At 51.2% G+C, this 25,102-nt stretch overlaps 1 protein-coding gene across 4 annotated transcripts in view; it reads left to right on the top strand.

The window, feature by feature from the left end:
- Window positions 1-25,102, top strand: part of fah (fumarylacetoacetate hydrolase (fumarylacetoacetase)) — a 94,523-nt gene that overhangs the window by 2,693 nt on the left and 66,728 nt on the right. For 2 of the 4 annotated variants that reach the window (XR_011933616.1, XM_072468772.1), the window contains exons 2-3: window positions 5,206-5,316; window positions 19,702-19,823. Coding sequence is in view for 3 of the 4 variants with exons in the window: in XM_072468772.1 (XP_072324873.1) it covers window positions 5,206-5,316; window positions 19,702-19,823 (233 nt within the window). In the remaining variant the exon portion in view is untranslated. Of the gene's footprint in view, window positions 1-808; window positions 934-5,205; window positions 5,317-19,701; window positions 19,824-25,102 lie in introns of those variants that run through there. The other 2 variants (XM_072468775.1, XM_072468774.1) reach the window with 2 other exon arrangements.

The raw sequence follows: 25,102 nt of genomic DNA, 5'->3' as shown, positions 1-25,102 counted from the left end.
TATTGGTTAAAGTTGCGGCTTTGAGGAGGGATAACAGACGAGAAGGAGCATGATTTCATATGGGTTGAACTGAGGAACAAAAGGGGAAGTCGCACTGCTGGGTTTGCAAAATTGATTTCCAAACAGTCAGAGGGAGATAGAAAAGCAAATATGTGTAAACTGCTGTGAAGCACCGATATAACCGGGCCGTAATAGTCGAGGATTTCAGCTAGCCAAATACTAACAGGGATAAATTGAGCACAAAAGGTATAGAGGGTAAAGATTTTTTAAAATTCATTCAGAATGTTTATTTTGCCAGAAGGTAGCACGCCCAACAAAAAAAGGGTCACTTCAGGGCTTATTTTCAGGAAATGAGAGAGGTATCAGTGAGAGAGCAAGCTAGTGATCACAATTTGGTTACATTTAGAGCGGTTAAGGGAAAGGCTGCAATAGACCAAGAGCAATTTTACTAAAGTGGATGTGATGTATGAAGAAGTGGTGGTGTAGTGATGTTGTCAGTGGACTAGTATCACATTAAAGGGAAGTGAAAATGATGGGTCATGAAGTACGGGCGGCGGCGATCACAAAGGTCAGCTGCCGTGGGTTGCGACGGTCAGCCAGCGTGGGTCGCGAAGGATGGCCGGTTGGTAAAAATGAGTCCCAGGCAAAAAAGTTTGCCAAACACTGGAGAAGTGTATTCTCTGCACCTTGGGATGTGAGTGTCACTGGGAAGGCCAGCATTTATTATCTATCCCTAAATTGCCTTGAGAACATGGTGGTTGATTCTTGATTCTTCTTGAACCCCTGCAGTCAATGTGGTGTAGGTACACCCCCAGTACTGTTAGGAAGAGTTCCAGGATTTTAACCCAGCCACAGTGAAGGAACGACGAAAGAGCTTCAAGTGTCTCCTAGGATGGTGTACCTATATACTTATTGCCCTGGACCTTCTACGTGGTAGGGAATTTGGAAGGTGCAGCTGAAGAACTCTTGGTCACTTGCTGCAGTGCATCTTGTATTTTTTAAAAATAAATTTAAAGTACCCAATTCCTTTTTTCCAATTAAGGGCAATTTAGCGTGACCAATCCACCTACCCTGCACATATTTGGGTTGTGGGTGTGAGACCCATCCAGACACGAATGTGCAAACTCCACACGGATAGTGACCCAGGGCTGGGATCGAACCCGGATGCTCCGCGGCGTGAGGCAACATTGCTAACCACTGCGCCACTGTGCCGCCCCGCAGTGCATCTTGTAGACAGCACACATGGCTGCGACTGTGTACTAGTGGTTGAAGGGGTGAATGTTTAAGGTAGAAGATGGGGGGTGGGGGGGGCACCAAAAAAATGGGCCACTTTGTCCTGGATGGTTTTGAGCCTCATGAGTGCATTCATCCAGGCAAGTGGAGAGCATTCCATTAAATTCCTGACTTGTGCCTTGTAGATGGTGGACAGGAATTAGGGAGTCAGGAGCTGAGTTACTCGCTGTAGAATTCCCAGCCACTGACTTGATTTTGCAACCACGTATTTATGCAGCTGGTCCAGCTAAGTTTCTGGTTAATGGCAATCCTCAGGATGTTGGTGCATGTGACTACGTCTATACCATTCCATTTTTCACACTCCACCTTCTTAATACAGCATCATTTCTATATTTTTCCTGAATCCAAATCTTTCACTTCTTGGTCTCTCATTGGCCATCTTCTTTCCCTAATTGACCTCTTGCTCATTCTGTGAATATAAAACATTTTTTGGTTTACCTGCCAATGATTCTTTGCTTTCTGAATTTTGTTTAAATTTCACCCTGTATTTTTATACTCCTCGAGGCTTCCCACTGTTCAGTCAGCTTTAGTAATTCAATCATGTGCTCTCCTTCAAACCCAGGTCCTGGATTGATTAATGATTGATTAATTTATTCATTAATTAGTATATCCTGGTTTAGATGTTTAATATTGCCTCAATAATATTGGTGAAATTGCATAACTTTACTCGGGGCCCCTTCAGAACACTTTACAATATCAGATCAATACAGACGAGAGGATCATTTCACCTCTCATGGTTCCACTATCTAGAAAGATCATATCATCCAAATGTTTGCAAGGTTTTATATTTCCAAGTGTAATTCCAAACTTGTATTAACAAAAATCACTCTGACAGAAGGACTTTTTGCCAGTTTGAACTTGTGCTCCCCATACATGCAGCCACACCCTTCCAGCTTTTATTTAATGGCTATTGGTAAATATGAGCTATTGGTAACAGTAACTAAGTAACGCTCATTGGTCATTCCCTGGGTGCTTTGGGCCTATTGAGACACCAGTGTAAAATCACACATAGACCAGTCCTCTTGGCTTGTCACTGCCTCACTGGTGCCACCTGCCAACTGATAACAAATATCTTAATTCCACAGGGTAAGGCAGTCCTACCACTTCTACTTTTCTCCAATGCCATATCACTCCTGTATGTCAGGACTGCACAGTGACTAGCAATGATGCTTCACAGCGCCAGGGTCCCAGGTTCGATTCCCGGCTTGGGTCACTGTGTGGAGTCTGCACGTTCTCCCTGTGGCTTTGTGGGCTTCCTCCGGGTGCTCTGGTTTCCTCCCACAAGTCCTGAAAGACGTGCTTGTTAGGTAATTTGGACATTCTGAATTCTCCCTCAGTGTACCTGAACAGGCGCCAGAATGTGACGACTAGGGGCTTTTCACAGTAACTTCATTGAAATTTTAATGTCAGTCTACTTTTGACAATAAAGATTATTATTATTATTTTAAAAATAAATTTAGAGTACCCAATTCATTTTTTCCAATTAAGGGGCAATTTAGTGTGGCCAATCCACCTACTCTGCACATCTTTGGTTTGTGGGGGCGAAACCCACGCAAACACGGGGACAATGTGCAAACTCTTTTTTTAAATATAAATTTAGAGTACCCAATTCATTTTTTCCAATTAAGGGGCAATTTAGCATGGCCAATCCACCTAGCTTGCACATTTTTGGGTTGTGGGGGCAAAACCCATGCAAACACAGGGAGAATGTGCAAACTCCACATGGAGAGTGACCCAGAGCCAGGATCGAACCTGGGCGCCGTGAGGCCGCAGTGCTAACCCACTGCGCCACCATGCTAGAATGTGCAAACTCAACACGGACAGTGACCCAGAGCCGGAAGCGAACTTGGGACCTCAGTGCCGTGAGGCAGCTGTGCTAATCACTGTGCCACAGTGCTGCCCAAGATTATTATTATTAACAGCCTTTAAGGTGCATTCAATCTCCCCAGATTTTTATTACTGTCACAATATGTGGATATTGTAGAGTACACAAAGGGTTCATGTAATGTTACTACTCGAGTCACTAGATGGTGATATAGAGCAACCATATCAATATCACACGCCTCCTTGACTTCTGGTAGAGAGTGAGAGAGAGCAGGACACAGCAAGAGAAGGAGAGACAGTGGGGGCGATTCTCCAATATTGGGCCCAAGAGTTCGCGCCATCGTGAATGCCGTTGCGTTTCACGACAGCACGAACCGGGCCCAGTTACATACGATTCTGGCCCTCACAGGGGGCCAGCACTGCGCTGGAGTGGTTCACGCCGCTCCAGCCTCCTTTCGCGGCGCCAAATGGGTGCCGTGCCAACCCACGCATGTGCAGTTGGGCCGCGCCATCCTGCGCATGCGCGGGGGACTTCTTTAGCGCGCTGGCCCCGACTCAAGATGGAGTCGGTGTTCAGGGGCCGGCCGCGCCAGAAAGTAGGCCCGGGGGGGAGAGGCCCGCCCGCCTGCCGATCGGTGGGCCCCGATCACGAGCCAGACCTCATCGGAGGCCCCCCCCCAGTTAAGGAGCCCCCCCACAGGCCGTCCCCTGACCGTTCCCGCAGTGTTCCCTCTGGCAGTGACCAGGGGTGAACGGCGCCGGCGTGACGCTGTTGCATCGGCGCGGCCGCTCGGCCCATCCGGACCGGAGAATCGGCGACCCCACCGATTCCAGCGGCCCGCGGACAGCGCCGCACCAAACGCGCCGGAGCAAATGGCAGCGACTCTCCCCACCTCGGAGAATCGCGCGCCTGCGTTGTGGTGCGGTTGCGGCCCGGAGCGGGGCTCAGAGAATCGGCCCCAGTAGGTGTGAGATAGATTAACTGATAGCATAGTTTAGTATTGTAGATGTGTAGCGTAATGTGTATTTAACTAATTCCTCAGTAATATGTTCGAATCTAATTCAGTGAAGTGTAATAAATTAGCTTTGTTTGTTAAACACTGCTTGCTGTTCTTTGTTGACACTACAACCTTCACCATCCTGAGAGAACAAAAACAAAGAACACAATTGCCTCTCCCCTGAAGTCCTCACTGATGTCGGTCATAGTCTCACTGCTGGTAGCGCCAATCTGCTACCTGATTTGTTTTTGTATCTAAACCCAGTTAATGAAAGTAGCGGGTTGCCATGACCACCTGGCACATTACAATCCAGCCCAGTTCAGTGAAGTCCTGCTTAGCTCAGTTCTGTTCTCTCCAGGCCAGGCCAGGCCAGGCCAGCAGAGAACTTGTCAAGCCTTGTGCTGCCCAGCTTGGTCTAGCCCTGTCAGCGGTTTGAGCCCAATCCCATGCTGCCCAGCCCAGTTTGACCCTCTCCAGTCCAGTCCAGTCTTGTCGAGCCTTTAAGCTTGTACTTTTGAGCAGGGTCAGTGGGTTGTGATCACATGTTCTGGGTCCCATTCTCTTTTTAATTTATTGTGGGGAACATTAGAAATATGTCTGCTTGTGACTAATTCAGCACAGGCTATGCATGGGCCTTCTTGTACTGAATGGCAGAGGGGTCTTCAAGTGAACATGTAAAATGTTCCACAGCAGAAACGTGTATAATAGAGAAAGTAAGTAAAGATAAATTGGCCATAGCCCCAGATGACGATAGGCTGCTTTCCCCTTTGAGGGGGAGAGCTGACTGTTGGTGATTTAACCTGAGGATCACCACACCTCAGGCGAGGGGCAAGGTTGAGAAGGCGGGGCCTTCATGAATAACCTCAGCTGGGAATTGAACTCATGCTGTTAGCCTCGTTGTACGTCACAAACCAGCCGTCCAGCCAACTGAGCTAAACCGGCTGAAGAACAGTGTGAATTATGATACAGAAAGTGGCAGGTACTGTACCTGTCCCAGGGTTAGCCCTCAAACAAGAATTCCCAAACCTCCCTGTCAGTTCTTATCGAGGTCCATTTTTCATTGACCTGTGCTTCATTTTTCTCCTTCCAGCCTACCCATAGAATTGGCGTTGCCATTGGAGATCAGATCTTAGACCTCAGCATTGTTAAACATCTCTTCACTGGATCGGCCCTCTCCAAACATCAGGATGTATTTGCCCAGGTAACCTGCACCAGTTTCTGGGATTAGTGGCTGTTTGTTTCTGACTGTGAAGCCGTTTCTAGACCCTCTGAACCCATTTAAAACCTTGGTAATTATGGAGCTACTCCTTTTTTTGTAAATTTAGAGTACCCAATTAATTTTTCCAATTAAGGGGTAATTTAGCGTGGCCAATCCACCTAGCCTGCACATCTTTTGGGTTGTGGGGGTGAAACCCACGCAAACGCAGGGAGAACGTGCAAACTCCACACTGACAGTGACCCAGAGCCGGGCTCGAACCTGGGACCTCGGCGCAGTGAGGCAGCAGGGCTAACCCACTGCGCCACCGTGCCGCCCAGATTACTGAGCTACTCCTAACTGAAAGAAAGTACTTGCATTCATATAGCTCCTTTCACAATCTCAGGATGCCTCGAAGTGTGGTCACAGTTGTAATATAAAACTGTACGGCAGCAGCAAGGGGCGATGAACACCCGACCTGCGTTAGTGACATTTATGAGAATAAATATTGGGCAGGGCCCTGGCGGAGAACAAAGAACAAAGAAAAATTACAGCACAGGAACAGGCCCTTCGGCCCTCCAAGCTTGTGCCGAAGTTTGAATCTTTTCAAGGTGTCGGATAGCTCCTCACTTTGAAGGTCTCAGCTGAAAGACACTCCATCAGTACCGGGATCGGCAAATTGGATTTTGTGTTCAAGCCTGGAGAAAGAGATAATTTCCACCAAGGTGAAAATGCCACTCATGTCATGGCCAACACCTTAGAAAGCATAAATATTATATATACTGATTTAGAGCATTACCGAGTATAATGTAACGCAGGCTAACAAATGGAGAGTTATCTTCAGGTAATTTATCATTTATTTCATTAACAAGTATCTAAGGTTGGAGAGAAAGACGCAAGGAGCTGATCTCAGTGTGATGGGGGTCAGTGTTTGAGGTCACACTATCTGGTGTGGGAGCCTCATCTTCCAGCCTGACACAGACGGTTGGTGAGTTGGTCAAAACCAGCATCTGTCCAAATGTTTTAAATGAATTCAGGCTATTCATGGCTGACAACACGACCTTCGTTGCTTGAATTACTTGCTGTCATATCATGCTGGGGCAAGTCGCCACATTTCACTCGGCCCTTCAGTGACCTATGATCTTCAGCTACACCCAGTTAGGAGACACTGATCAGACTCCCGGTCAAAGACTCAACATTGCTCAATGCTGGAGACCTGACGCGGTTAGACAATGCTGAATCAGTGCGTGTAGAGATTGCGGTTGAAGATGTATTTATGTTCCGGAGGTGGCATAGTGTTACAGTGGTTAGCACTGCTGCCTCACAGCGCCTGGGACCCGGGTTCAATTCCGGCCTTAGGTCACTGTCTGTGTCGAGTTTGTACATTCTCCCAGTGTCTGCATGGGTTTCCTCCGGGTGCTCCGGTTTCCTCCCACAGTCCAAAGATGTACGGGTTAGGTGGATTGGCCTTGATAAATTGCCCCAGGCATGTGCTGGTTAGGTTATGGGGATAGGGCTGGGTGGATGGGTGAGTGGACATGGGTAGCGTGCTCTTTCGAAGGGTTTTATGCTGACTCGAAGGGCCGAATGGCCTCCTTCTGCACTATAGGAATTCTGTGACAATTCCTTGGCACTATTCTGCACTGAGAGTGTTGGCACCAAAGGACTGTCAGCATCTACCACAATTGACTATTTCCGTAAGCCAAGGGCAAGTTAGGCCCAATGCCTCCCTGGAGAAAACTATCAGTCTAACTACAGCAGCATTATCCCGAGCTGCTTCTCGGGGGGATTTCTGAAGAGAATCGACAGTCACAGAAAAGGATAGGAGGACAAATGACCAAAATGTTGGTCAAAGCTGGGCATTGCAAGGGAGATTTTAAAGGAGGAGATAGCTATGGATGGATATGGTGTGAGACAGCCGAGTATGACAGCATCCCCAGTCTATAGGCCCAAAGCTTGCTCCATCTTGCCCGGCCCCCACTCCCCAAATATAATGTGGCCCATGAGGCGGAGTCCCTATCGCATAACCAGAGGGCAGACAATGGTCTGTTATGTAAAAGTCAGGAGTCAGACTTTGTCACACAATGGGGAGCACCAGAGCTCATCTCACAGCGAGTCATCATCATCTTCCATCCTGTGGACAAGACCTGTTGATACTGCCAACCCAGGGCCAACAACCTGCGGTGATGCTTGTGGTGTTCGGTGCTCTGGTGCACAGATGAGCCAACACAGTTGTATGTGGTACAACTCTATTTTATTTTAACTCTTATCTACAGTTCGTTCTGGATACTCTGCACGTGCTGTCTCCCTGAGTGTGTCGTGTAGCAGGTCTGTCCTGGTCCTCCTCTCCAGCTAATACTGACCACCAGGTGTCGTGTTTGTGCTTTTATATCTTTCTGTGATTGGTTGTGGTGGTGTGTGTTCTGATTTGTCTGTTGGTGTGTCTATCATGACATCCCCCCTTTTTACAAAGGTATGTGCCTACGTGGTTATAAATATAATTGTGTCGTGAGTGCATCGAAGAGTGTGTGCGTGTGTTGTGTACAGCGTGTGTATATGACGTAACTATTTACATGGGGCGATGTCGGGTGCGTCACACTAACAAGGTTGTACCATAACAAAACATGAATGCGAGAAAAAAAACAACTTGAACAGTGGTCCGGTCAGACGATATCTGGAACGATAAACAACAACAGGTTATAATACAGAAGTGTTTGACTTTTTGAACGTATGAACAGCGTTATAAGTCCAGTCTAATGGGTGACCGCCTCAAGAATAGGCTGGTCCTCAAGCCGGTTCAGCTGTGGAGATTTGGGTTCACACTGGTTCACCTTGGACTGTTGGAGGTGATGCTGTTGCCGAAGTCTCTACTTTTCCATTTGTTGTACTTCGTGCAGTGCTTGGTTTTTCATTCGTGCAAATATAACATTCAACATCTTTGTTAGTGTTGCCTTGGCTGTGGTTTGGTTCTGGTGGCGATGGAAGGGGCATGATCCGTGGCATCTCCACGAAGTCATCCTTGGGAACCAGTGGAGGATCCGGCGTGTGCGTACGGTTCAGTTGCGAGCGTGGAAGGCGGCGCAAAGCTCGCTGATTGCGCCTACGCACCAATCCATCCGCCCTGCATACCAGGAACAAGGTGGAGTCTTTTTTCTTTTTATGTTTGTGGTGGACGGCATCTTGTAGCCGATGGGTCGTTGCCATCGAAGTAGCACCATCACTAATATCATGCAAGGCGATGACTGTGCCAGATGTGGAAGTTGGCCGAGACCGTGCACGCTGGTTCCGGCCACCTGCTGTGCCGGAAGGGCGACTCCGCAGAGAAACGTCGAAGCATGTCGCCTTGGAGAGAGAATTGTTGCTCGCATCAACGTCTGGCGATGGCGCGAATTGGTGTGTCCGTCTTGGACCGCCGGTGCTGGTCGCCACTGCCGACCCAGTGGGACTGCCACGCGATCCATTCCCTGTCGCCGTGGCATCCGCCGTCACCCTGAGCGTGCCATCACCGAGGCCGCGACACCGCCCGTCCGGAGCAAGGTCTGGCGTGCGCGAATCAGAGTCGGCGCTTGGCTGCTCCCCATCTGGAGTCTGGTCTGCCTTCCGTCGATGCTCCCCGTCCGGAGTCCCAACAGGTTCACTGGAGGCAGCCGAGATTCCCTGAAGCTGCACTTCTGGAGTCGGAACATGCAGGAATGCACCAACCAGTGGAGAGGCTCGAGCCATCGAGGGTGGAAGCGGTGCGCCGCCACCGCAGTCGTCAGTGGTCCCACCGTGATCGTCGAGTGCCTCGGTACGCACTAGGCGAGGTCTGTCACCTTGCACCTTTTGCATGGGAAGTGGGATGCTGTCGTCACTCGTCTCACATTCCGTGGATAGATCCTCATTAGCAGCTTGCTGTTCACTAGGGTTGGGTAAATTGTCAGAGTTTTCATCTGGTGGTGCACACCATGTCGCTGGACTGTCATTGTCTTGCCGTTGTCCTTCATTTGGGCTTTTCTTCTTTGGAATTTTAAATCTTCCCCCAGACATTGCAGAACCTTGTTTATTACCCCCAAATTCTCCCATATGTATGGTCTCGAATATAGGATCCAATGTTTCTATTGACATTGTACTATTTTCCAAAGAACATTCCGTATCACTTTTCTTCTCAGGTACCTCATATGTATCTTTGTCTAATGTACATGCCTTCATGGTCTCTGGGTCTGATTTTGCTGGGACTGGCATGGTCACAGTCTCGCTTTTACTGTTCTCAATTGCCCACATTATACTCCCCATACATAACTGCTTAATCACTGGGGTTAGTGTGGTACAATGGATAATCGGGTCGACCTTATCTGCATCTTCACCATTAGTGGAAAGCACACTTGGTTCACTTGAAACTGCTGCAGGTTTTAAATTCGTTATCTGGCTACTCGATGTCGGTGTCCTCAGGATTCTTGCTCCAATGTTCTGCTCATTTATCAGTGGAGTGTGTATAGGTTCAATGCAATTAATGTTCCCCTCAAGGTTTGAAGAGTCATTACTGACTAACTGCTGGTCTCCGAAGTTGGGACTTTGTGGCGTTGTGTTGAAGGGAGACATTTGTCCCTGCTGTAGATATGATTCAGGTTGTGTTATTTCCATTACCTGAGGATCAATGTCTTGTCCATTTTTTCGATCCGTACTAAAACACTGGCAATTCTCAGTCTGCTCCTTGCAAGTTAAACATTCAATTAATTTTTTTAGCAAATCCTCAGCATCCTTCTGTGACCGTGCAGCATTATTAATCTCTGTTCGGCTATAATGATCCTGAAGGTCAGCGCATAAACCTTTTTTCTTCGGGCTTGGAAGAGGCGATTCCTTTGGCTTGTCTTCAGTTGGGCTTGAACAGTCTTCAGCGCTGTGCCCTTCATTGTAGCATGAGAGACCGTCATGGTCATGCTGCTGTGTAGTGGAGCATGGTAGGCTGTTACAGCCTTCTTGCTGTTCACGTGAGCATGGCAGACTTGCATCATCTGCCGCTGGTTGGTCAGGAGAGGTTGCTAGACCCTCATGGTCTTGTTCCTGCAAGGACCGCACATTGGAGTCTTGCGTTGCTTCTATCGTGGAGGCTGTCCACGAGCTCTCTGTGGAGGCTTGTGACACTGGAGTCACTTCTTGTTCGTGCAAGGACTGCGCTCTGGAGTCTTGCGTTGCTTCTATCGTGGAGGCTGTCCACGAGCTCCCTGTGGAGGCTTGTGACTCTGGAGTCACTTCTTGTTCATGCAAGGACTGCGCTCTGGAGTCTTGCGTTGCTTCTATCGTGGAGGCTGTCCACGAGCTCTCTGTGGAGGCTTGTGACACTGGAGTCACTTCTTGTTCGTGCAAGGACTGCGCTCTGGAGTCTTGCGTTTCTGCAATTGTGGAGTCTGTCCACGAGCTTGCTGTGGAGGCTTGTGACACTGGAGTCACTTCTGGTTCATGCGAGGACTGCGCTCTGGAGTCTTGCATGTCTTCTTTCATAGAGTCGGGAACGTTGAGCGGGACGTGGACCACGCTCTGTGTGGCAGCAGGGCGCTCTCCGTGTGCTTGCACCGCTCCCTGTCTGTTAATGTCAGGCTGCAGCATCATCCGGTACTGATAAGTTGGGACGTCATATCTGCTGGATTGAAGATCCTCAAATCCGAAAAATGAATCCGCATCTGCGTCGGATTCAATGTGGGGGCCGCCAATGTGCAACACGAAAGGTTCGTCCGAGTCATAGTCGTATAGGACCACGGAGCTATCATTGGGCTCGCGAGGTCCGGAAACACTGTAAAGATCGTCAGCGAAGTATTCGAGGTCGGAATCATTGACTTGTGCGTAGGTAACTGCTTGTCGGAGGGTTCTTCGGAGGTCAAATTCATCTCCTGGGTCAATTTGCGGCAATGTGCTGTCATTCCAGGTGAGGGAAGGTTGTTTTACAGCTTTAACAGATTTTTGTTTTTTTGATTTGGGACGTTTCCCTTTTAAATTGGATTTGGGACGTTTCCCCTTTAAATTGGTGCGGTCTGGGGCCTCTGACATCCTGACGCTCGGTATGTAGCACGTAGGAAGCGACTGCGCATGCTCAGATCGCTGTTCCTTTACCGATGGCCGTTTTCTTGACTGCGCATGCACAGCATCTCGCGCATGCGCAAACGAAACTTCCGGTTCTGCGCACTGCTCGCGCAACTGTGCTAGCGTGATACTTTTAGCAAGATGGCCGCCGACCTCGACCCAGCCCTCTCTCAGGCCCGGGATTTCGGCCTCTGGGAATTCGGGCTCCGGGATCCCAGCCACGAGGTGAGTACTGCCGCTTTTCTTACCTTTACTTGCCGATTGGATTGCGTTTTCTTCACAGTACTTGGAGAATTTGTCCAGGACTGCCTGGTAATCGTACCTTTGCTGCCTCCTGAAGAACCTGAACCTTGTGAATATTTCTCTTGCCCTTGCACCGGCGATGGTGAGGAGAAATTCAATTTTTTCGCTATCATCCAGGTCTTGGAGTTCAGCTGCCACCAGGAACAATTCGAACACTTGCCGGAATCGCCGCCAGTTTTCGCGGAGATCGCCGTAGCACTGGAGCGGCTGCGGAACCGGGAGCTCTATCATTTTGCCTGGGCACTGCTGGTTGTCTGTGTACACTGAGGTATGCCGGCAGGTATCGATCCACTCCTGTACCATGTGGTGTTGGGTGCTCTGGTGCACAGATGAGCCAACACAGTTGTATGTGGTACAACTCTATTTTATTTTAACTCTTATCTACAGTTCGTTCTGGATACTCTGCACGTGCTGTCTCCCTGAGTGTGTCGTGTAGCAGGTCTGTCCTGGTCCTCCTCTCCAGCTAATACTGACCACCAGGTGTCGTGTTTGTGCTTTTATATCTTTCTGTGATTGGTTGTGGTGGTGTGTGTTCTGATTTGTCTGTTGGTGTATCTATCATGATGTGTGTGTTTGAATATCATGACAATGCTGATGTGGCCCTCAGTGGGGGGAGGGGAACTGTGGTTGTGGGAAGGAGTTAAAGGCTAAGGGAAAAGTGGAGGGAGGCTATGTGACAGAAGGGACTGAGGGCAGAGGGGGCGGTGATGGGGCTGTCAGTCTTCTGACCTTTAAGTCAGCGATCAGGAGATAATCAGGTTCCCCTGGTTCTACGGCCTTGAAGGACTTGTTCCGTGGCCAGCTCCGGGTCCAGACCTGGCTCATCCTGGACACATCCTCATCAGATGAAGCCTGCAGTTCTGCCCCCTCCTCCAGCATGTCGCCCCATTGCAGCGCGATGTTATGCAGGATGCAGCAGGCCACTATGATTTGCCGAACTTGGATGGAACTTTATTAGATAGCCCCACCAGAGCAGTCCAGGCAGCGGAAATGCACCTTTGGGAGCCCGATGCACTGCTCGATAATGTTCCCGGTGGCTGTGTGAGCGTCGTAATAACACCCCTCCACCTGGGTCTGGGGCCTCTGCACAGGCGTTATCAGCCATAATCTAAGCGGGTAGGCCTTGTTGACCAATAGCCAAACCCTCACCCGAGGGTGCACCTCAAAGGTACTGGGAACCTCCGAGTGGGCCAGGATGTATGCGTCGTGCACATTGCCTGGATATCGGGTGTAGGTGTGCATCATGTGCAGCTGGTGATCGCACAGCAATTGCATGTTCAGGGAGTGCAAACCCTTCCTGTTAATGAAGGGCACTTGCTGTCCAGCTGATGCTCTGAGGTTGACATGGGTGCCATTAATAACCTCCTAGACCTGGGCATTCCAGCGATAACAGCAAATCCAGCAGCCCAGACATCCTGGTGGGCCTGGTCCAGATTAAAGTGGATGCAAGTAGCTGCCCGGGCGTAGGGCATCTGTGACATCTCGGATGTACCTGTGCATGGACGTTGGCAAAATCCTGCACTTGTCCCCTCTTGAGCTTTGGAAGGAGCCAGAGGCATTGATGTTGAGGGCAGTCGTCAACTTGACGGTCACCAGGAGGGGGCGTACTCTTCTTAGCCCTCGTGGTATCAGCTCCACCACTATCTGGTACAGGTGGTGCACGGTCTCCTTGGTAAGGCAGAGTCGATGGTGGCGTATGCGATCCGCCAGCTCCTCAAAGGGTGAGCACTGACGGGAGAAATATGGCCTGATGTGGCGCCTCCTTCGTACCTCCTCCTCGACCTGGTGGACGGCCATCACTTGAGCCTCACCAGCTGGCTCCTGCTGTTCTGGGGCAGGTTCTTGCCATGCAGGATCTTCCCTGGGCTGGCCCTGGCACTCTGCCAACATGCATCAGCGACGGCAGCAGCGGCCAGGTAGGCAGTTGGCGTAGCAAGCTGAGTCCCAAATTCTATTTCGGTGTGGGGGGAACAGGGAGTGACAGAGCCTTCACCAAGGTGAGGCTTCTCTTGATGCTGAATTTGACTGCTCAGCTATCATCACCATTCCCCCTGCCCAGCCCCTTCTACATCATGTACTTGACACTGCCGCCCTGTACCCATCAGTGACTTGCACTAACCCTTGATGTGGAAAGCCCGTATTCTCACCACTCTTCTCTGCCAAATGGGGTATCAGTGGCTGCCACAACAGGTGTTAGCGATGGGCTCTTGCCCTTGTCCTGGTCCTCCCAGTGGGGTCCACTGTGATGTCCTTATTCAGTGAGCCTTGTATCTTCCTGCCAGAACAGTGGCAGCTGGTTGTGTGGTGGAGATGTTCATACAGTGATAGCATGTGGCTCTATGCCAAGAGACTGGTGTGCGGGCACATCCTACAGATGGGGGGGGGGGGGGGGGGGGGGGGGGTCACTGCGGGGTGTGCACCTTGGCTGGGAGCTTGGCTGCAGTGTGATGTGGAGCCTGGGTTTAACACAGAGATTGTGACAGGGAGCTGGTCAGGTTTCTTGGGCGTGTCCGGGATGCTTGGGCGGTTGACCTGAAGGGCCCGGAGAAATCGCCTGATCCTTAGAAGTGGGTGAGCTGATAGTCTCACTAGTGAGGCTGTTACTCTGAGAGGGGCTGTGTGCCCGGGTGGGTTCCAGCAGCCATCGCTGCATGTGTCCTTTGTGTGGGGTTAGCTCTGTTAATCCCCTGCTTCCTCTGCTTTGGAGTTGTGCATCTGAGGAGAACAATGAGGAGTCCCAACACTGGGTGGCCCGCTGATTGTTCATGGTCGCGCCCATCCCATTGATTATGCTGCTGATTTTTTAAGAATGTATTTACGGGATGTGTGCATCGCTCATTAGGCAGCATTTATTGTCCATTCCTAGTTGCCCTTCAAAAGATGGTGGTGAGCTGCCTTCTTGAACCGCTGCAGTCCCTGAGGTGTAAGTACACCCACAGTGCTGTTAGGGAGCGAGTTCCAGGATTTTGACTGTGAAGGAACGGAGACATATTTTCAAGTCAGGATGGTGAGTGACTTGGAGGGGAACCTCGAGATGTTGGGGTTCCCAGGTATCTGCTGTTCTTGTCCTTCTAGATGGTAGTGGTCATGGGCTTGGAAGATGCTGCCTAAGGAACCTTGGCGAGTTACTGCAGTGCATTTTGTAGATGGTACACATGGCTGCCACTGTTCATCAATGGTGGAGGGTTTGAACGTTTGTGGAAGGGGGAGCAATCAAGCGGGCTGCTTTGTTCTGGATGGTGTCGAGCGTCTTAAGTGTTGTTGGAGCTGCACTCATCCAGGCAGGTGGAGAGTATTCCATTGCACTCCTGACTTGTGCCTTGTTGATGGCGGATAGGCTTTGGAAGGTCAAGTTACTCGACATAGGATACCTGGCCTTTGACCTGCCCTGGTAGCCACAGTATTAATGTGGCTAGTCCAGTTCAGTTTCTGATCATTGTTAACCCCGAGGATGTTGATTGTGGGGGATTCAGCGATGGTAATATCATGGAGCGATAGGTAGATCCTTCCATGTTGGAGATGGTCATTGCCTGGTACTTGTGTGAAGTGAATGTAACTTGCCACTTATCAGCCCAAGCCTGGATATTGTCCAGGTTTTGATGCATTTGGACATGAACTGCTTCATTAACTGAGGAGTCGCAAATGGTGCTAAACATCGTGCAGTCATCTGCGAACATCACCAGTCCTGGCCTTATGTTGGAAGGGACGTCATTGATGAAACAGCTGAAGATGGTCGGTCGTAGGATATTACCCTGAGGAACTCCTGCAGTGTTGTCCTGGAGCTGAGATGATTGACCTCCAACCATCACAACCATCTTCCTTTGTGCCAGGTATGACTCAAACCAGAAGAGAGATTTCCGTGATTCCCATTGACTCCAGTTTAGCTCGGGTTCCTCAATGCAGTGTTTTTCAAACTTCTTTTCCGGTGACCTATTTTTACCAACCGGCCAACCTTCGGGATCCAACCTGGCCGACCTTCGCGACCCATGCCAGCTGACCTGCGCGACCCATGCCAGCTGACCTGCGCGACCCACCATTTTCTCTTACCTTGTTTGTTGCTGACAAAAAAGGAGAAAATGGTTTTGGGTCCTTTTGGCCCCAATGGTCCCTTTGGCCCCCCCGAACTTGAAACAAAAAGGCTGCGACCATATTTTTAAAAATGCGGCCGCACTGCGCATGCGTTCCCGATCATCGGTGCGCATAGTTTTGCGCATGCGCACCGATGACCGGGCACTCATGCGCAGTGCGGCTGAATTTTTAAAATCTGTTCCTGGCCATTTTGAAGGCTGCTCGCAGCCGGCATTATTAAAAGCCGGCTGCTGTGGCTGTTGCGCGTGGATTTGCGCGACTGGAACGCCGCAACGGACGGCTCCGCGACCCTCCCGACAGCCGCCCGCGACCCACCTGCGGGTCACGCCCCCGTGTTTGACAATGCCTGCCTTAATGCCATACTTGGTCAAATGCTGCCTTGATGTCAAGGGCGGTCACTCTCACCTCACCTCTAGCATTAAGCTCTTTTGTCCATGTTTGAACCAAGGCTGCAAAAAGACCAGGAGCTGTGGCCTAATCAACGTTTTATACAGTTCCCGCATAACTTCCCTGCTCTTAAACTCTATGCCTCTGATAATAAAGGCAAGTATACTGTATGCCTGTATCCACCTGCCCTGCTACCTTAAAGGACCAGTGTACATGCACACCAAGGTCTCTCTGATCCTCGGTGCCTCCCAGGGTCCTGCCGTTTTGGTCCGTTGTGGGGGCAGGGAGCACCTCAAGTGATCTATCGGCCCTGCCCCTATTTATGCCTGAAGCCATCATGTGGCTGCCACATTGTTGACTGGGAATCCCAGTCAGCGCAACAATAAGATTTTAATAGACCCCCTAATTAACACTAGGTGGCTTCAATTGGCATCAGAACCATACATCGTACATGATGCTGATGTGATAACAATGTTGGATCACATGATTGAGAAGTAAGATCTGGGTGGAGGAGAGGCTTCAATCTCGTGAAGAGGCCCAAATGTGTAAATAAAGAGAAATAGGTTTTTTTAAAATGTTTTTATTGGGTTTTATACAAGGTACACACAGAGAAACTAAAAAGAAATTTAAAAAACCCTAAAAACTAAACACAAAATGAGATTTAAAAAAAAACAGAGCAAGTATTTATACAAAGAAGCAAGAAAAATGTCATTACACATGTGAGTAAGGGGGGGTGGGGCTTTCACCCGCTCATCTTTTCTTTTTTTTATCCAAAACAAGCAAAACAAAACCGGGTGGAAGGGGCACCTATGTTGCATGTATCTCTTGGTCGGTTTTCTTTTTCGTTTTTGTGCATTTGCCTCAGCTTCAGCCATCTGTCGTTCCTCCTTCCTGCTCTTCCTTTCTCTCTTTCCCCTTGCTGTGCTTGTTGTGGTCGTTGTCGTTTCCTGCGCTCTCTCCCCAGTTTGTGTTCCCTCCTCTTTCCTCCCTTCTGGCTCCCCTCTGTTATTCTCCTTTCCTTGACCTCCCTCCCTGCAACCCCGCCCCCATCCCACCCCTTCCCTACCCCCCTTCTCCACCCCTCCTCCCCTCCCCTCCCCTCCCTCCCCTCTCTTTTCTGCTACTACCTGATGCGACCATCAATTCACACGAGACAAGAGAGTTGAAGTGAACAGTGTCTTTAATCAACTAGAACAGTGCCTGTTTGCGACTGCTCTGCAAGTGAGGGCCGCCTACAGGGCAGCTGCTCTTTATACCTCCCCTCAAGGGGGGCGGAGCCAGGGGCGGAGCCCACAAGGGCACCGACATGATACAATCAGTGTAGTATAGTACAATGGTCCACAGGTGGAGATCACATGGGGAACAGCGTGATACAATGTAGTACAGTGGTGAATGGTTACCATAATACGTTCACCACACTCCCCTTTCTTTTCTGCTGTTTTTGGCTACTCCCACTTACTCCGCCCCTCCTCCCGGTCCTCCCCCCTTCCCTCTCTTCTATCATGTCTTGTCTACTTTCCCCTGGCTCTTGGCTACTTGTTTATTTGTTTGTTTGTTTGTTGGCCACAACTAGGCCCTGGAACAGCTGGGTGAATGGCTCCCACGTTCTGAGGAAGCCATTTTCCGACCCCCGGATGGCGAATTTGATTTTCTCCATTTGGAGAAATTCCGATAGGTCGGACAGCCTGTCTGCAGCTTTAAGTGGTGCTGCTGGCCGCCAGCCGAGCAGGATTCTACAGTGGGCGATCTGGGAGGCAAAGGCAAGGGCATCCGCCCTCTTCCCAATGAAGAGATCTGGCTGGTCTGATACCCTGAAGACCGCCACTTTCGGGCACGGCTCCACCCTCATCCCCACCACCTTGGACATTGCCTCGTAGAAGGCTGTCCAGTACCCCGCAAGTCCAGGGCAAGACCAGAACATGTGGGCATGGTTGGCGGGCCTCCTTGGCACCGTTCACATCTGCCCTCCAATCCGGGAAGAACGTACTCAATGGGGTTCTTGTTAAGTGGGCTCTTTGTTCCACCTTTAGTTGCGTTAGGTAAAGAGAAATAATTTGAGACAGACTCAAGTAGCATACTTTCGAGCAATACACGATCTGTGTCATCCACGGACTCGAGCTCCGGGATGTGCTGGGATTCGGGTTGATGGCTCGTGCCCGTGTCTGTATCATCCTACGGTCAGCACATGGGGTTCTAGCTGTAGCTGGGGTCGGGTGTGGGGGACACATCACCAGTAGCTCCTACAAAACACAAGACGCATGATTAGACCGTGAACCGGGGGGAGTGGGGGTGCTGGGGGTGGGTTGGGGAGGGGGGAGTAGGGGTGGTGGTGGTGGTGGAGCGGGTGTGTGGGGGCGGTGTGGGTGTGAGGGTGGCGTGGGGATGGTGGGTGTGAGGCTGGTGTGGGTGTATATTGGGGGGGGGATAGTGACACAGGTGTCATGGGGAACTGCAATTCAGCCGGTTCTCACTTCCTCGCCCGATTCCAACCTCCACTTTGGCGACTGCCCTTTCTTCGGGCCCGCCGACCACGTTCAGGGCCCTCTGCTCTGCTGCGGTGAGGGGCCGCAGGTCCGACAGTCCCCCTCCAGCCTTCTCCCGCTCTAGGCAGACGGATGCATGCAGGCCAGGGGGTGGCAGCTGGTGGCATCAGTAGTCAGTGGCCAGAGCACCTGGCCATGGCTGCTGGTGTAGGTGCCGGCATGTAGTGCAAGGTGGGGGTTCGATCGCCCTGCAGATTAGAGTGGGGTGTGGTGTTGGATGTGTGGGACGGGGGTTTGTGTCAGGGGCACAGTGCTGCTTACTCACCCTGGCCGCCCTGAGGAGGTCATGTAGTTTCTTCCTGTACTGCTGGTCCGGACGGAGTTGCTTACGGCGCTGACTACCTCTGCCGCCTGCATCCAGGCACGGCGACGGCTGGCAGCCTCCTTCCCGGGCCGGGGTACAGGGTCGCCCGCCTCTCCTCCATGGCATCTAGCAGGGTCGTGTGCTCGGCGTCCGTGAAACGGGGTGTCGCTCTCCTCGCTGCCATCTTGTTCGCTGGGATGGTGTGTGTGGTGAGTGAAGTGTGTAAATGCGGCTGCCGCTTGTCAGTCCTCCTGCGTGCCAATCGCAAATCCGGCGAATACCGCACCGTTTCCCATTGGAATTGATTGTGTTCCACGTGGCGCTTGCTAGCCCCTTAACGGTCATTGAATCGATCCAGGTGTGGCATCAGTTTTGCTGTCGTAGAAGTCCACGAATCCTGCCCTGGCGTCAACACTTAGTCTCAGAAACAGAGAATCCGGCCCCCTGTCTAGACCGCAATGAAACATCCAGCACACACGAGATCTGCCATTTGGTTCCCAAGGTTTGTAAAAATGGAAAGACTGCTTCTGTATAACTAGAAAAATGTAACTGAATGAGTTACTTGCAACGAAAATGTGAGTTAGAGTCAAAGACTGATGCATGCCAGATGTAGGCTATTCTGCCAATCTTGTGTATGCCATGTACTGCGAGTTACCGCACTTCTGTGAAACTAATGGTTTTCAAAATTTGCCACTGTGTGTCTTGCAGCCGACCCTTAACTCCTTCATGGCCCTTGGTCGCAAGGCCTGGAAGGAAGCTCGAGCCTTTCTCCAGCAATTCCTGTCAGCTGATGAATCAACGCTACGGGATAACAAAGAACTGAGGAAAAAGTAAGAACTTTTGCTCGGAAATGTTGAAATGAATATTTTTAATTTAGGGTTGAGTCAGCTGCATGAGTATTAATTGACAAGAATATGCACTTTGCTGAAGGGCATACTGATTGGTCGGTTACTCCAGGGCAATGTATCAATTCAGAAGAAAAGCACTCCCAACATCAATCCTTACAACAACAACTTGTCTTTAGATAGTGCCTTTAACGTAGCAAAATATCAAAGGAACATTGTCACACAAAAGTTTACACTATGGAGGGCATGAGGACAGTTGACCAAAACCTTGGTCAAAGCGGTAGGTTAGAATGGGCCTTCACAGAATTGTTACAGGTGCAGAAGGAGGCCATTTGGCCCAATGTGTCTGCACCAGCTCTCCACGCGAGCATCATGACTCAGTGCCATTCCCCTGTCTTCTCCCCGTACTTCTGCATATTGTTTCTGTTCAAGTAATTATCTAATTCCCTCTTGAATGCCTTGACTTAACCTGCCTCCACCACACTTCCCAAACAGATAGCCGCAAACGCAACTCCAGCATGGTATGTTGCCCCCCTGGTGCTCGGGTCAAAGATGTCTCGGAGCAGTTATAGGACATTGTGGAGGAGGAGGGTGAACAGCTAGTGGTCGTGGTGCACATTGGTACGAATGACAGAGTTAAAAAAGGATGAGGTCCTTAAAACAGAATATACGGAGTTGGGAAGTAAGTTGAATAGTAGGACCTCATGATAGTGTTTTCAGGATTACTACCAGTGCCAAGTGCTAGTCAGAGCAGAAATAGCAGCATATGTCAGGGCATGATTCTCTGTTTTGGAGACAATGGGCTGGATTCTCCGGTTTTGAGGCTATGTCCAGAGGAAATGTCTGGTTTTACGACAAAAAAGTTGGTGCCGCCCCCGCACCGATGCTCCGACCGATGAGGGGCGAGCAGCCGCGCCATGGCCTTGCCGATATAAATGGCAGGAGAATTGCCGGGTCCGTGGCTGCCGCACGGTGACGACCCGCAGCGGTCGCGCCGCACAACATGGCGCCGGCTGCGCGCGGACCCGTACCTGCCAGATAGTCCCTCCCCTGGACACCCCCTCCCCACCCCCGGGCCAACCCCCACCAGTCCCCCCAGCCCTCGCCAAAGCCCTCCCGGACCACCAGCACGGCTCCCCTCCGACTGTGGCGGCGCTGGACACAGTCCGCAGCCGCCACACCAGGTTTCACGAAAACTGAGAGCGCACATCCCTCGTGCTGTCGGGAACTCGGCCCATCGGGGGCGGAGTATCAGGAGAGGACCTCGGGTGATGTCCTGATGCCGTCCCAACGGCGGGCGGAGTACTCCCCAATGACACCGTTTTGGAGGGGGCGGAGCATCCAAAAACAGGCGATTCGGTCGTAAACAGAGATTCTCCGTCCGATTGCCGATTATGATATCGGCGTGGGGCAACGGAGATTCCTGCCCTAAGTATTCCCGCTGGAACTGAATAGCGTGTGATCGGGGGGCATTTTTCATTCCACAATTCAGGACATGCAAATGGGCCAGGACTCTGCCGGTGAGAATTGGAAGCAATTCCTGACCCAGCAGGCGGTGTAATCGCTGGGGCCGGAATTAGCGCGAAGGAGCCTGACAGTTGGAGCTGTTTTAAGTGTTCCACTTGCCGCATTCCCTCACTGCAACCACAAAGATGACTTAGAGAAGATCTGTCCCCCGATTTCAGGAGTCTGCAGTGGACTCGATGCCGATGAGGGAGACCCTTTTCCCCAGGTTGGCAACAGACTCAAGCCCACCCTCCTGAACACCTGCTGGGAGGTGGTGGGAGAGGCAGTCAGTGCTGCCAGTCTCACCAGGAAGAGACAGCTTATGATCCCGAGGGTTGGGGGCTACTGGTGAGGCCTCTGCCATGAGAGGGGCACTGTACCAGGGAGGGTTCCAAAGGCCATGGTGCAGATGCCCTTTGTTTGGGGTGAGCTCTGCTAATCCGCTGCTTCCTCTCTTAAGGGGCAGCGCTTCTGAGGGGTGCCAAAAACCTGGTGGCCTACTGATCGAGCTTGGCCACGCCCATCCCTTGATGATACAGCTGGGGCTTGAGGGTTTCCAGAGGGGCCTCCTGGGTGGGCTCCCGCATCACCAGAGGCTCTCTGAGCATTCACAGGATACAGTGAGCTCTCAGCAATGCGAACAGCCAGGAGCCTATAAGTATCACCAAAGGGGTGCGTTTAAAACACAGACTGCAGCAATGGTGGTCTGAGCCAGGCCAGCTCGATCCCGAAGGGGACAGCCTGAGTCCACGGACCTAGCACCAAGTCACTCCCCGCTACATCCTCCTGCCAAGGCAGCCACCCCCCACGAGCCTGACCATGATTGAGGGTATGTTTAGCCACTTTCTCCCCCTCAAGAGCTACGCCGCCCAGGCCACGTTTGGAAATACTTGCACCAATTCGGGTCTGTGCGACTTATGCCGAAGAGGAGTGGAACATGGCAGAGGGGTTAAGCATGAAGTGCCCAACTTGCTAATGAGATTTGAATCAAAGCAAATGACGGTTTCGCATGGTCCCGCTGGCGGGGGCGCAAACCTCAATAACGGCGCCAGTGGGGGGGGGGGGGGGGGGGGGGGCGTTGGAATCGGCACTGGACGATTTTTCCATTGCGCACCATTCTCAGCCCCATCGCACATTCTCGCTGCCGGAGGCGGGAACCGAGGAGTTCAGCCCAGATGAATACCTGGCTGAAGAGATGGTGTGAGGGGGAGGGTTTCTGATTCCTGGGGCATTGGGGCCAGTTCTGGGGGAGGTGGGACCAGTACAAACTGGACGGGTGACACATGGGCAGGACCGGGACTGATGTCCGAGGCGGAGTATTTGCTAAACTGGTTGAGGAGGGTTTGAACTAAAATGGTAGGGGATGGGAATCCATGCAAGGAGTCAGAGGAGAGGGAAACAGCGAAAAAACAAAAGACAGAAAGGGGAATAAGAGAAAGGGAATAGGCAGATAAATCAAGGGCCCAAATCAAACAAGGCTACAGTGAAAAATAATGGGAGCAGGTCAAAAAATGTTAAAAAGACAAGCCGTATTCCCCCCATGTCTGCGTGGGTTTCACCCCCACAACCCAAAGATGTGCTGGTTAGGTGGATTGGCCATGTTAAATTGCCCCTTAATTGGAAAAAGAAAAATAATTGGCTACTCTAAATTTATTTAAGAAAAGATAAGCCTCAAGGCTTTGTGCCCTAATCATTATCATAGAATTTACAGTGCAGAAGGAGGCCATTCGGCCCATCGAGTCTGCACCGGCTCTTGGAATGAGCACCCCACCCAAGGTCAACACCTCCACCCTATCCCTATAACCCAGTAACCCCACCCAACACTAAGGGCAATTTTGGACACTAAGGGCAATTTATCATGGCCAATCCACCTAACCTGCCCATCTTTGGACTGTGGGAGGAAACCGGAGGACCCGGAGGAAACCCACGCGCACACGGGGAGGATGTGCAGACTCCGCACAGACAGCGACCCAAGCCGGGAATCGAACCTGGGACCCTGGAGCTGTGAAACAATTGTGCTAACCTCAATGCTACCGTGCTGCCCAAATGTGTGGTGTATTTGCAATAAAGTGGATGAATTAATCATGCAAATAGATGTAAATGGGTAAGATATAGTCGGCATTGTGGAGACATGGCTGCAGGGTGACCATGGATGGGAACTGAACATCCAGGGGTATTCAGTGTTTAGGAAGGACAGACAAAAAGGAAAAGGCGGTGGAGTTGCTTTGCTGGTTAAAGAGAAAATTAACGCAATAGTGCGGACGGATATTGGGGGCGACTCTGCCAAAAAATGACAAAGTGTCATTTAGGGCGAGTTTGACAGGGTGTTTCCTGTTGGCTTTTTGGTGAGATCCAGACCTGGATTCACCCACACTTAAGTCGGTTTTTGGGTGCGTTCACCGGCACTTAGTGCCAATAATGTGCCCAGACAATATTCTCAACATTACTGGCTCCCTCGCTATCTGATTTGCCCAACATGCACCTCAGCTGTTTGCCGTTAACAAGAGGGTGCTGCTTTTAAAAACGTCCTCACCCCTCACTCCCAGTCGACACCCAAGCATGGCAGCGTGCAGACCTGCTCCTCGCTTTGGCAATGCCTACCTCACCAGGCTTCTCGACGCTGTGGATGAAAAGCGGGACATCCTGTTCCCCCGAGAAGGTTGGAGCGCCAACAGCAGGGTCAGCAGGCAGTGGCACCTGCTTTCAGTGCAGGCAGCAGGACCGGCCATCCAGGAGGACCGCCACCCAATGTCGGAAGAAGACGAATGACCTCCAACGAGCTGCAAGGGTAAGTTACCACCTCTCACCTGGCATCAGTTCCGGCTGCCACCCCTCAAATTCCCAACCACCCCCTCTCCTCATCAAACTGACTGGCACCTTGTACCCCCAACTTCACATCCATCTTCACGTTTGTACCTCAGAACCCCCTTGCCTCCACCATTAAAACCTCTTCATGTTCAGGTGTGGTGCCCACACATGCCACCTGCTATAGACTCCCTGACCCATCAAGTGTGCAGCTCACAATGTCCTCTCTCTGTCCCGGCAGGAGAAGATAGTCCATAATAAGCTGGAATGGGCAAAGACGGTGGGAGGTGTTCCAGAGAACTGAGTCCTCGCCCCCTATGAGGAATGGGCCCTGGAGATTGCAGGGCTGCCCGAGGGGAGAGCAGTGACCAACCCCTCCACGCCCGCTGACACAGGTGCAGATCAAGGGCAGCGGGAAGAATACGGTGGCTCTCAGGCTCCAGGCCCTCCAGAGGACGTCCGCCAAGGGCATCAAAAGACACAGGGCACGGAAAGCAGCAAGCTGCCATCACCTCTGATGTTCATCCTGGAGACACACCTAGACCTAGCACAAAAGATCAAGAAGATTGAAGAGCACTGACTGGGCACTGGGGAGGTCACTATCTGTAGCCAGGGGGAATGGAAGTCTGTCACAATCAATTGTTCACCATTAATCCATGTCACACCTGAAACATGGTGATGCTTCTGTCACGTTAATCTTCACAACGGGCCTGCCGGCACCCCCAACCCCTGCCTCCCACCACCCCTCCCGGATACCATGGCCCAAGATCAAACCCCCCCCCCCCCAAAGCAGACCCCGTCCAGAGGATGGGCGTGAGCGCGCTGTCAGCAGGAAGACAGGAGTCAGACTTCAGCAGAAACCGAGGAGAACCAGCGCTTACCTCACAGCGAGTCGTCATCACTGACAGGGTCAACACAGCCCATCATCCTGGGGTGATGTTACACAGACACCT

This window comes from Scyliorhinus torazame, chromosome 12, assembly GCF_047496885.1.
Source record: "Scyliorhinus torazame isolate Kashiwa2021f chromosome 12, sScyTor2.1, whole genome shotgun sequence".
In the NCBI taxonomy this organism is placed as follows: Eukaryota; Metazoa; Chordata; class Chondrichthyes; order Carcharhiniformes; family Scyliorhinidae; genus Scyliorhinus; species Scyliorhinus torazame.
This window is presented reverse-complemented; position numbering and strand designations above follow the sequence as displayed.